Below are 12,679 nucleotides of genomic sequence, written 5' to 3'. Positions count from 1 at the left end.
TTCCTTTTTCTAAATCTCCCTTCTCCCCATAGGTTTCTACTCTTAGCATTTAGGTTTTTTCTCCCCTGTTCATTCACAAACAGAGCCCTGGTGGCCCAGTGGTTAAGAGCTTGTTTACTAACCAAAAGGTCAGCAGTTAAAATCCACCAGCCACTTCTCAGAAATCCTGTGGGGCAGTTCTACTCTGTACTGTAGGGTCACTATGAATCGAATTCAGCTCAACGGCAGCGTGTTTTCATTTACTCATACACACCCACGCACGTATGTGTTTAATTGGGTTTAAATTACATCATGATATTCTGTAATTTGGCATTTTTTCAACTAATAATATCTTAGAGATCTTTGCAAATTAATACATGTATATGTAGATCTACCTTGCTGTTTTAATGGCCATACTATCAAATTTTCTGTAACTATTCACCTAATGGATTTTGTTGTTATTGCTATTGTAGTGAATAATATCTTTGAGTAGAGGTATGAGCATTTCTGTAGAATTCTTCTCAAGCTATCTGTCTGTGACCATTTTTATGGAGATAAAGAAGACTAGGGGAAGGGAAGCAATTCTTTCTGAAGTTGACTAGACTGTAACACAGAACAGGTCAAGTTACTTTCTGGATATTCCTTTTTCTTCTTGTGCTCTTTACTCTCCTCATTTTAAAATTAGAATAGAAGATACTTGACTTTAGGGAAGGAGAGGAAGAGAACTGTCCTTCACTTATTCTCTACTGCTAGAGTAAGCAAAAGATGACTCTCCTTAACCCCTTAATACCGTACACACTTCCTCCTCTTCTGATCTCAAAGGAGGAGTTACGGAGGCTTCTGGTTTAAGTCTCAGATTTGCCATTTTCTAGCTGCGCGACTCTCTGTGCCTTGGTTTCCTCATCTGTATGTTAAGGCATGTAGGCATACAAAGCACTTAGTAAGGTCCTTGGCACACATATGGTAATCACTTAATAAATGTTAGTCATTGTTCCTCTGTCATGACTCTTCTCTTTCCCTTTCAGTGAAACCTGGCGTTCGATACAGAGAATTGGGAAACATTATTCAGAAGCATGCCCAAGCAAATGGGTTTTCAGTTGTTCGAAGCTACTGTGGACATGGAATCCACAAACTTTTTCATACAGCCCCCAATGTACCCCACTATGCCAGTAAGTACTGTCTAGACATTTGATACTTGCTCACCATTCACTCAACAAATACTTTTTTAGCAAATATTTAAACAGGATCTACTGTTTCGTATTCACTAGAGTATTGCTATGAGCTGTAGCAAATAGACTTCCAAAATGTATATTGGCTCAAGCACAATGTAAGTTCGTACCTGCCCACGTAGCAGTCCAGGGCGGGCGTTTTTGATCACTGTGGGGCTGGGCAGTTATCCTGTGACTCATACTCTGCCATCTTCAACCTATGTCATCTTCGACACTTTGGAGGTTGCCATCCCAGTCAGTAGATGGGTGTGCTTGGGAGGTTTTGATGAGCCAGCCTGGAATTGGCATAAGTCATTTATGTTTACTTTCCATTCATAGAAATTCAGTCAGATGGCCTCATCTAAACGGAAAGGGGGCTGGGAAATGTAATCTAGCTGAGTGCTCTGAGAGAAAAGTAACTGATTGTGATGAACAGTCAGCAGTCTTTGCCACAGGTCTAGCCATCACTATTCTGGTTCCTTAGAAGAGATCGGTTAGATTAGAAAGTTCAGCTTCATTAGATTTTAGTTCTTAGTGTATGTCAGATACTGTACTAATTCTTGGTGTAAATGAGAGGGAATAGACATAGTTGAGTGCTGTCTCATAAAATACAAAGAAAATATAAGACAGTCAGTGTCTTCCCGAAACTTTTTTCTGGAAATATAAGACATGTGCAGAAATAAGTCTCTTATTTAGAGCCTGGCATGAATGCTATTCACAGTGAGTGATCTAGGAAGGAATTTAAAACATACTGAGCCCCTGCTGTGTAGGCACTTTGCTCTGTCTCATTGTGCCTGAGTTTTCTCATTTGTACCATAGTAAGGAATGACATCTACCTTCGAATTACTGTGAGGATTGAGTGAGATGATACATGGAAGCACTTAGAATTGTGCAAGGAAAACAGTACGTGAAAAGCACTTAATAAATATTAACTCTGAGGGTGACCATGATGATGATAAATGTTATTTCTTCTCATCTGCATAACTCTATGAGTGCTTTCTTAGCCCTATTTTAAAAGCGGATTCTGTGTTAAGAGAAGTAAAACTATGTTTAATCAAGGTAACACAAACTAGCAAATGTATATATGTTGAGTGAGGTATGTTGAGAAACCGAAACCAGAAGAGTGGAGATGAATAGGAGTTGTAACGCCAGGGCTAGGATTGACACCTGAGGTTCTGTCTTTCTAGAGTCAGTCTTCTTTCCTCCACTTCTGTGCCGACTTGTAAGCACTGAAGCGGTTTGGCGCTGGGCCCTGAGGTGGGGGGATGTGCCAAAGGATTGTTGAGAATAGAGTTTGGTGGAGCAGATGAGGAAGAGCATTCCAGGTGGAGGAGAAGCGTGAATAAGTGCTTCGAGGTGAGGTAGGAGAAGCTGGAGAAGAGCACCGCATTTGACAGGCATTAATGAGCATTTCACTAGCAGACCACAGAATTTTTTTGCTGTAAGCTGTGAATCATGATTGAAATAAAAGCTAGCAACTGAAAACAAGTAGCCTACTTTATTCCTTCTTGATAAGCTCTGTAATTACCTGAGTGCTCATTCTGCTTCACAGAATGGAAGTAGCTGTTCTCATTACTGTAGCGGCTGTGTTGTGGGGAATGTATGTGTATATGTGAAGTGTGTGCGGGTGGGAATGAAAAACATCCCTTGCAGAGGCAACAGGCTCAGGTTCAGGTATGAGCTATATAGAGGGACTACCTGAAGATGTTAGAAGTTATGGAAGAAGGGGATGTGGCTCAATAATGGTGGTGTCAGCAAAATACAGTGGTGCTGATACACGAGAAGTGTCACCTCAGTTTCATATTAAGCCATTTAATAAGAAATAAAAAACAATTGTGATAAAAGAAGACCAGGTATACTTCACTTCATATATTTTATATGTTTAAGAAAAACAAACAAACAAAAAAACCCCAAACCCGTTGCTTTCGAGTCGATTTCAACTCATAGCGACCCTACAGGACACAGTAGAACTGCTCCATTGGGTTTCCAAGGAGTGCCTGGTGAATTTGAACTGCTGACCTTTTGGTTAGCAGCTGAACTCTTAACCACTGCAAACTCTTAACCACTGTGCCACCAGGGTTTCCTGTGTTTAAGAAAAACCCATTGCCAACTAGTCGATTCCCACTCATAGTGACCCTATAGGACAGAGCAGAACTGCCCCATAGAGTTTCCAAGAAGTACTTGGTGTATTCAGACCATAGCACTTAACTGCTATGCCACCAGCATTTCCTGTATAAGAAAAACGAAGTGTAAATTGGGTTTATATAAATCACAATGGGTTGTGATCACTCTTGTTAGGTGACTCCATGTGACAGGGTAGAACTGCTCCATAGGGTTTTTCAGGCTGTAAGATCTCCAGGTCTTTCTTCTTTAGAGCTGCTAGGTAGGTTTGAACCACCAACCTTTTGGTTTTTTTAACCCTTGTTTACCGGGGCTCCTTGTGATCATTCTAAAACCAAAACCAAACTCAGTGCTGTAGAGTCGATTCCAACTCATAGCGACCCTATAGGACAGAGTAGAACTGCCCCGTAGAGTTTCCAAGGAGCTCCTGGAAACCACTACGCCACCAGGGTTTCCTGTGATCACTCTAGGAAGGGTTAAAGGAAACTGCTGGTAGATTCTTTGTATAGCAGAGGAACCTTTTTGAAATGTAAATAATCTCTACTTTGGTTTGTAATTCCATATCCTAACCCATTTGAGGGAGGAACCAGGAAATTGTATAACTTCCCTCCACCTCCTTCTCCAGGTCAGCTTATCTTGATTCCTGTTTTCTCAGGCATGTGTTTACTATGTAAGCGTAGTCCATAAGAAGCGTGATAATTTATTTGCTTCTTTATTTAAGTCACTAGTGGTTGGGAAGTACTGATGATGATATCCTACATGAAGAATGCATGTTTCTCTTTTCAAAAGTGTCTTTACTTACTTTGTTCAATTGTTTAAAATACTTATGTGAGGTAGACAGTAGAGCAGATACATTTTTGAAAGTGCCCAGCGTAATGTCTGTAATAGTGTAGTCACTCAGCTAATGTATATTTGTTGAGTGAGGTATGTTGAGAAACCGAAACCAGAAGAGTGGAGATGAGTAGGAGTTGTAACTTGTCCAGAATAATGAATCAGTGGCAGAAACAGGAGTGTAGCAGCGCTGTCCAATAGAAATGTAATACGATAACGTACATTATTGTAAATTTTTGGAAACCCTGGTGGTGAAGTGGTTAAGAGTTTGCAGTGGTTAAGAGTTCAGCTGCTAACCAAAAGGTCAGCAGTTCAGACTCACCAGACACTCCTTGGAAACCCTATGGAGCAGTTTTGCTCCGTCCTATAGGGTCACTGTGAGTTGGAATCAACTCGAGGGCAACAGATTTGGTTTTGGTTAGTAGCCACATTAAAAAAGCAAAAAGAAATAAGTGAAATTAATTTTAATGATATATTTTATTTAACCCATTACACCTAGAATATTAGCATTTGAGCATGTAATCAATGTCAAAATCAAGCTCTACTCCATGTTGTTTTGGTCTTTAAATAGTGTGTTTTTTATGCTTCAGTACAGTCCAGTTCTGACTAGCCACGCTTCAGGTGCTCAGTAGCTATGTGGCCAGTGGCTGTCATTTTCTGTAGAGTACTAGATCCTTTTTCCTTTTCATGACACACATTGACACTTCTGGCATTTCCTTTTTGGTCCCTAAAGGAATACAGGCCAATTCTGTATATGTAGCAAATTGCATGTCATTTTGAAAGAAACACCATGAGATTAAAAATAAAAAGTCAATTTTTTTGCCCCTAAGATTTTATGGAAGTTTGGAAACTCCAGATTTGGAATCAGCAGTAAGTGTATTTTGACCCCTAAGGTAGTGGCGTTTAGTAGCTTGACCCTAATGGGCACATTGATCTTTCATTACCAAAGTCAGGATTGTGAAGGCCAACAGCTCTGTGTGTACCTTGCTAAGGAATCTGGAAGGGCTAGTGCGTTTGCCATCTGGTGGTCAGGCAGAGCAAATGCAGTCAGTCAGTTAGCTGATGTCCTTATCAGTTGGTTTTTTTAAATTTGAAATTTAAACTAGTTCTCTACTTTTGTCTGGGGTTGTCTGAAAAAGCCTATCCATCCCCCCGCCCCCCTTTTTTGTCCTTGTTTTGAGGATGACAGGTCTGGATACTTTAATTCATAGTAGTTTCTCATGATGGTCCTGAAAAATACACTCATGTTAGTGAATTTGGGCACAAAAGCTAAAAAATATTTGGAGGGAAAAATTTGTTTTCAAGCATTAAAAAAAAAAAAAAAAGTTCGTCTGCAGAAGCTTTGTTCCTTTTTCAAGATGAGAAAAATACGACATTTATCAAAACTATATGAAAATCATGTAGTTGTTTCTGCAGGCTCTACCTCTAGATGGGCGCACGCATGCATGCACACACACATGCACACACCCAAAGAGGTAGTGTCATCTGAAATGTCATTCTTTAAACTTTTATACCTGTATAAATAAAGCAGTTTTGCTTGGTTCAGTAATTGCAGTTCTAATTATGGAGTATATCAGAGAACATACATGGTGGCACCTTTCCTCTTATAGAAGTGATAATCATATCTGAAGTCTAGCCTAAGGACATTTCTGTATTTTCTTAAGAGAAGACATAAGCAGAACGAAATGTGCCTAGGACAATATCTGCCCAGAAGTAGGTGGTTATCAGTGACATACTTGTTTGTTGAATGATACACTTTAAGGAAGGGGATTGGGAGAGGGGAAAGTAACTACTGATGAGTTATAACTTGTGGTCTCTTTCCAGTGAACTCTTCAGCAGCACACTATTGATTTTTGCTGTATGTTGAAATTTTTGTTTTTTAAATTTCAGAAAATAAAGCTGTTGGAGTGATGAAGGCGGGCCATGTATTTACAATTGAGCCAATGATTTGTGAAGGTGAGAAAAAGGATGTTGTAACATTCTTTAATTGTGTTTTAAATTATTTTTGGTTGCTTGTGGTCAGATTAGTGGTCTGCTCTACTTGATTTCTTTTTGCTTCATTCACACTCTCTATTCTATTTGGAACTTGCTTCAGCATTAATAAAGACCTGAAAATTGTAAGAGTTGGCAAGAAAGTAATACTTTGCACTTGTGAATTTTCCTGCTTTCGGTAGTGCTGAGGTATTTGAATTCTGGCCCCTCTTCATAAAGATCCTGTCACAGGGTGCACTGTCGTAATTGGGAGCCTATGTCAAGCCTGTGTAGAAGTTCTTGCTGAACCAACGAGGGGGCAGAGGAAACAAAAAGAAGCATAGTATTTGTTGAACACCACTTTGAGGCAAATAGAATTGTGTGATTTAATTCTCTACAACGTAGGAGGTAGGTGATATCCCTGTTGTACAGTAGAGAAAACTGATCCTTGGAGAGGCTAAGTAACTTGCCCAAGGTCACTTAGATAGTTAGGTGGCAGAATTAGTTGGGCTTTAAACCCATGTCCTTTTTGTGGTGCTGTGCTACCTCTTCAGGGTCTGCACTTACATGAGAGTGGGACATGAGTCACCTGATGTGGCATCAGACAACTCTTGTGGAGAAATGTCAGCACGCACACACACTTGTTCTGGTAGCCTTTATGTCCCCATTGTTGTTATTCTCTGTGACATGCATGTGGCGGTGGTAATGGACTCAGTGCCACAATTAGCGCTTCTTACAGTGATTATCAGAGTGATTGTAATAAGTGGAATCTACTTAGTGAAGCCTTCACCTTCATTTTCCCCAGCTCTGTCTTAACACGGAAGGAACGCCTCACCATTGTTATTAGTTCTTTACTGGGATAAGAGGTGAGATGTGAGGCAATAGGAGGAGGCCCCAGCCCTGTATTAAAGGATACCTCTTCTCTGGATCCTTCCTGGCATAGGTTTGCAGAGGTTTGCTGGCTCCAAGAAGGAGCACTCACTGCTGCTCTGGAGGAACCTACTTGCTTCAGCCCTGTTAGCAGTTAGTACAGCCTTTCTAAACTGAACGTCAGTTGTTGTGTGTGGTGGATGGACTCTAGGGGAGAAACTGTGGGCAGGGAAGCTGGGTAAGAGACTATTTCATAGTCTAAGGTGAGATGATGGTGGCTTGGAGTAGGAAATAGCTTTTTGTTTTCTTTGTAGCTTCAGCACCATCTTTCCACACTTGACTGAATCTTTATTAGCAACGGCAGTACCATTACTGCCTTTGGCCACAAGTAAGGAACTGAAAGCCATCTGTGTATAGATGGGTCTCATTGGGGGATTCCGTTGGGCCAGCTTTCTACTAGGTAACGGAGTTCAGAAAAAAAATGTGATGCGTGGCCTTTGCTGAAAAAGAACTCTTGAGTTTGGTCAGGGAGAAACATCTAAAACCTGTAATGGAAAGGCTACATAAGTCAGAAGAGTGATCTGGCTTAAGGACTTGGGAGCTGTGTGACTTGGACAGTGTATTAGTTACTTCTTGCTGTGTGATATATTACCCCCAAACTTAGTGGCTTAAAAACAGCGAATGTTTATTATCTCACAGTTTCTATAGGTCAGGAATCCAAGTATGGCTTAACTAAGTGCTTCTGGTTCAGAATCTCTCATGAAGTTGTAATTATGATGTCTGCCAGAGCTGCGGTCTCATCCGAAGACTCTGCTTGGGCAGGATTCACTTCCAAGCTCATTCATTTTATCCTCTGTTCCTTACTGGCTGCTGGCAGGAGACCTGCTTCAGTCCCTCACCTTGTGGGACTCCACAGACGACCTCCTCTACTGTGATAGCTAGCTAGCTCCCCCGGATTGAGCAGTCAGAGAGAGAAACAGAGAGCAGACATACCCATCACAGTGTCCCAGGCTTTTTTAATAGCCTAAAACAGGTTTTAGGAATCCTGGGAGTGACACCCCTTCACATGTCTGCCCTGTTCCCTTACTTAGAAGTGAGTTGCCAAATCCAGCCTACACTCCAGGGGAGGAAGGGATTATATAAGGGCGTGAGTAGCAGGAAGTGGGGATCATTGGGGACATTTTAGAGGCTGCCTTGTTAACCCAATTCTTGGTTGCCTTTTCTGTAAAATGAATATTAGTTCTTACCTTGCCAACTCCCCAGGGCTGCTGTAAGAATGAAATGAGATGATTTAGATTAGCATAAAGCACCTTGCATATTTTAACCCCAAAACCCAAACCCATTGCTGTCAAGTTGATTTCTGACTCATAGCAACCCTATAGGACAGAGTAGAACTGCCCCATAAGGCTTCCAAGGCTGTAATCTGTACGGAAGTGGACTGCCACATCTTTCCTCTGCAGAGAGGGTGGCGGGTTCGAACCACCAACCTTCTGATTAACAGCCAAGCACTTTAACCACTGCACCATGAAGGAATCCTAAAGAACTATGCAAATGGAGGGTATTGTTTTTGTCATTCAAGAATAAAGTTCTGATTGTTTACCACCAGTTGCAAAGGCAGTAAGTATATTAGCAGTGAAAGGAAAGATAGTGAGAGAAATGCCATTTGGTTACATATTTATTTTTGGTGAGATATAATGTAGTATTTCCAGTAGTAAGCAAATAACTTTCTATTGAGCCAGTTCAGATTATCATCAGATTGTAACTGCTGTACCTCATTGTAACTCAACTTGGCTAAATCCCAGCCCCGAAATGGACAATCTTGAATCCCGCAGAGGAATTTCCTCAGAATAGTGGACATATAGATTTGACTTGATATTGTTAAAGAACCTGTTTTAGTAGATTGCAGTAAAATCAAAGGAGCATTATGTCCTAAATCCACTTGTGAAAGGGTCATTACATTGGAAAATACTGATTTATTTACCCATAGGTTTTTTGACAAAGCATGAGTTAACTTTCTTTGAGCTGCCCCATATTTTCTTTTTAGCCTAGGATTTAGTATTACAGAAGTAGGTTACTTCACTACAGATTTTCTGCCCTGGGATCTTCCTGTGTGAGTCAGTGAGGTCTAGAAGTATTAATGTTTCATCCAAAGATTACTGAAGCGTATATAGAATTTTCTTGACAATCTAATTTGAAAATAAGAAAATCTCTGTAAATAACGTGTATTTATAGTAGAAGACCATACTACCTAGAATATCCTCACTTTCTCATTTCACCTCTGCCTCAGATTCTTTTGGAGAGGGTACCTTCCTACTTTTTCCCTTTATCCTTCCATGTGCTTCTGTGTTTCTCTCTCGCTCTCCCCAAGCCCATCCCTCTTTAATCCATCCTGCCTCATCAGATTTTTCTTACCCTCTCTCCAGTCCGTATTTTCTTTCTCTTTGCCCCTGTCTCTGGTTTCAGTGGTGTGATACACAAAAATATCACAAAATAAATCTATTTTCACCGTCTGATTGTGTGCCTGTCATTTTAAAATTAAATTAGGAATTAAATAGTATAATAAAAAATAGAAATTTACATTATTTCCTTCACGATATGCACTGGCTATAGTTTTTATAGTTTAGTCAGCTGCCAAAGGTATACCAGGAAATAGCTAAATTAACTCAAGCTTTTCCTTGTTCTGGGATGAGTGGGTATTACTTTGTCTTCTAAAACAAAACCCCTTGCCTTTATTTTGGAAATCTTGATTTGCTATTTGGGAAATATAAAAAACGTGAACTTATAATGACTTGAGGAATTTAAACATCATCATTACTTCATTGGCACTAAGGATCAAAATGAAGTTAGAAAGGCTTTAGCTAAAACAATTAAGGTGGAAGTATAAACAGGAATCCTAAAAGTGAATTTTCTAATTAGTTTTCTGTTTGCTATCCAGGGACGCAGCAGTACATGCAAATACACTTACCTGGAGAGTTTATTTAGAATACAACTGGGTGGTAGAATTAGGACATTGTCTTTGTTTGTTTAAGGCGGATGGCAGGATGAGACCTGGCCGGATGGCTGGACGGCAGTGACAAGAGATGGGAAACGCTCTGCGCAGTTTGAGCACACTCTGCTGGTCACGGACACTGGCTGCGAGATCCTCACTCGGCGGTTGGAGAGTGCACGGCCTCACTTCATGTCCCAGTTTTAACTTCTCCCAAGATGGCACATCTCAAGAATTACTTCTGTCTGTACTATGCATTTTGTTGAGAGTACAGAGGAAGAGGAAATTTTTATCACTTGTTCTGTTTTGACCATAGATAAGAAAGAACTACAACATTTGATATGTATCCTCAAGAACTTGTCTTGGGTCTGAAAAAACTGAGAAGAATAAAGGAAAAATTTCTTAGCTCCTTTCAGAGCCCCCTTGCCCCAGATAATCTCTGCACCCCCGTTTACTCGTTTGCCCTTTGAGCACTTTTACCTAAACCTGCTTCTAGTTGCGTTTATCACTGCCACCACTGGCTGTCAAGAGCCAGCTGCTTTCCAGGTCAGTGTTGAAGATGAGAATCCTTGAAACTTTAGCAACATAATGTTGCTGCAGATTTTTTTTCTATTATTCTATATATGAAAATATATACATTTTAAATTCCATATACATAATTACTGAACACTATGTGACCTGGGGTTTGTGTTGATGCTGCTCTGACAGGGCTAGATGCTATCATAAATGGACCGATAGTTGCAGTGATTTAATTCTCAATTGGGAATTGCCACCCCTGCCCCATGCTAATTATTTACCTTTGTAATTGTGCTTAAGGAAGCACTCGGTCAATGATTCTTCCTCCAATGTGGACTCTCTGTGTGTCAGTGAATGAATGTGGCAAAATTAAGTCTGGAAAAATGTTATAAGGCTTTTTTTTTTTTTTAAATCTAGTTGATGACAAAAATTACCACACTCAAGTGGTGGCTGGCTGTGGTAGGGATGAGACTTGTGTAATATACTGCTATTTCAGACCTCTATTTGGTCAGAAATGGGAGGAAGAAAGCCCCCTTTCTTACCCTCAAACATTTAGTACACCTAATACTGATAAAAAGGAACGACTTTGAGGACTGTTCTTTGGCAGTGGGGAGGCAGCAATGTGCAGAAAACACACCTCACCTTTGCATAGTTAGGAACCTCATTAGAAGTGACCTCAGCTGCCCAGTGCTTATATTCCTTTCAGTATTTCAGTCCAAATAGGAGAGTATATGATGAAGACATATCAGACCGTAAGGTCATGTTCATTAGGGTGTACTTGATTCCTGGATGTCTGACGACTTTCTTGTAATACAATCTGATGCCACTGACACATTATACCTGTAAGAGAACATCTTTCCCGGAGTGCCTCAGACCATTACTGCTTTAAAAGAATTATAATGTTTTCATTACTTTTATTATTTTAATGATTTAGTAAAATGACTGAATCTGCTACAGACTTTTGGGGGTATGTGTGTGAAGTTTTTAATAAACTGTAATATTTGTGAATGGAATGTCTTGCTATATGAATGTTAATATAATGTGTAAAGGGAGATTAAAAAGTTTGAATAATTATCCCACCACGTAGTCATTAACTTTGCTGCATTTGTTTGGGATTTCAGAGGGAAGTAATGGGAATGTGTGGCTGATTTTAAAATTCAACATAAACTCATGACCAGTTGAGTAAAAATACTTTTTCAGGTTTAATGGCTGTATAGTAATTCCAGCACTGTGCTTAATTAGCATTCTGCCAGCAGCATTTGAGCTGCAACTGTATTTTTGAGAGCTTTTGATTTAGAGAATGCTGAATATTTAAGAGAATGTTTTACGTGCTGGTAGTGGAATTAACCGTGTGTGCTTATTCCATGCCTGTCATTAGAACATAAGCTCAAGAAAAAAATCCTGTGATAATTTTTTTTAAAAAAAAATTAAAACATCTCACTGGTGCCATGCTTTTCGCAGTTTGAGAAATTTTTAAATAATGTGGACTCTAGTCTAATTGTATGTATTTAATGAGAAATATTTATTAGATTTAGGAGAGAAAAATCTGGTTTTATCATTCTGCCAACTTTTTACAAAATAAGACTATGAATTAAAAAAAATTTTTTTTTCAGCCAATCCTCCACTCCTCTTAGAATCATAATTTAGAAGAAGGGAAAAATGTTTGCCTTTTATCTTCATTTTATCCCTTTTGCTAATAAAATGGATTAAGGTACATGAAAACCCATTTACTAGCTCCTTTATACCACTTGGAAACCCTGGTGGCCTAGTGGCTAAGTGGTACAGCTGCTAACCAAAGGGTCGGCGGTTCAAATCTGCCAGGTGCTCCTTGGAAACTATGGGGCAGTTCTACTCTGTCCTATAGTGTCGCTATGAGTCGGAATCGACTCGACGGCTTTGGGTTTGGTTATACCACTTGCCAGCTACACGTTTAAACAGGCAAGAGAAGGTTTAGAAATTTGTCATCTTGATTCCTCAGTTTGGACTGCAAGTACTTCTGTTTTTTCACTGGGTTTTGTTAAAACTGAGAGCAAGATGCTTAAGTTTATTTCCTTTTTTTTTTTTAACCTCTAGCTTTTTATTTGGGAATTTTTCAAATTTACAGAAACGTTGAAAATATAGTAAGTGAAATAATCATGTATCCTTCACCTATATTGAACAATTATTATTTTGCCACCTTTGCTTCATCTCTAGGTAA

The 12,679-nt window shown here is 39.7% G+C and overlaps 1 protein-coding gene across 2 annotated transcripts in view; it reads left to right on the top strand.

Moving 5' to 3' along the window:
* The window catches only part of METAP1 (methionyl aminopeptidase 1), an 89,311-nt gene extending 77,096 nt beyond the window's left edge, over positions 1-12,215 (top strand). Inside the window, exons 9-11 of one of the 2 annotated variants that reach the window (XM_003410422.4) lie at positions 1,005-1,148; positions 6,030-6,095; positions 10,010-12,215. In XM_003410422.4, the coding sequence (XP_003410470.1) occupies positions 1,005-1,148; positions 6,030-6,095; positions 10,010-10,173 (374 nt within the window). In that variant the 3' untranslated portion in view covers positions 10,174-12,215. Of the gene's footprint in view, positions 1-1,004; positions 1,149-6,029; positions 6,096-9,915; positions 9,978-10,009 lie in introns of those variants that run through there. The other variant, XM_023548523.2, reaches the window with a different exon arrangement.
* Positions 12,216-12,679: the final 464 nt, after the last annotated feature.

Source organism: Loxodonta africana, chromosome 5 (genome assembly GCF_030014295.1).
Source record: "Loxodonta africana isolate mLoxAfr1 chromosome 5, mLoxAfr1.hap2, whole genome shotgun sequence".
In the NCBI taxonomy this organism is placed as follows: Eukaryota; Metazoa; Chordata; class Mammalia; order Proboscidea; family Elephantidae; genus Loxodonta; species Loxodonta africana.
Note: the sequence above shows the minus strand (reverse complement) of the source record. Positions and strands in the feature narration are given on the sequence as shown.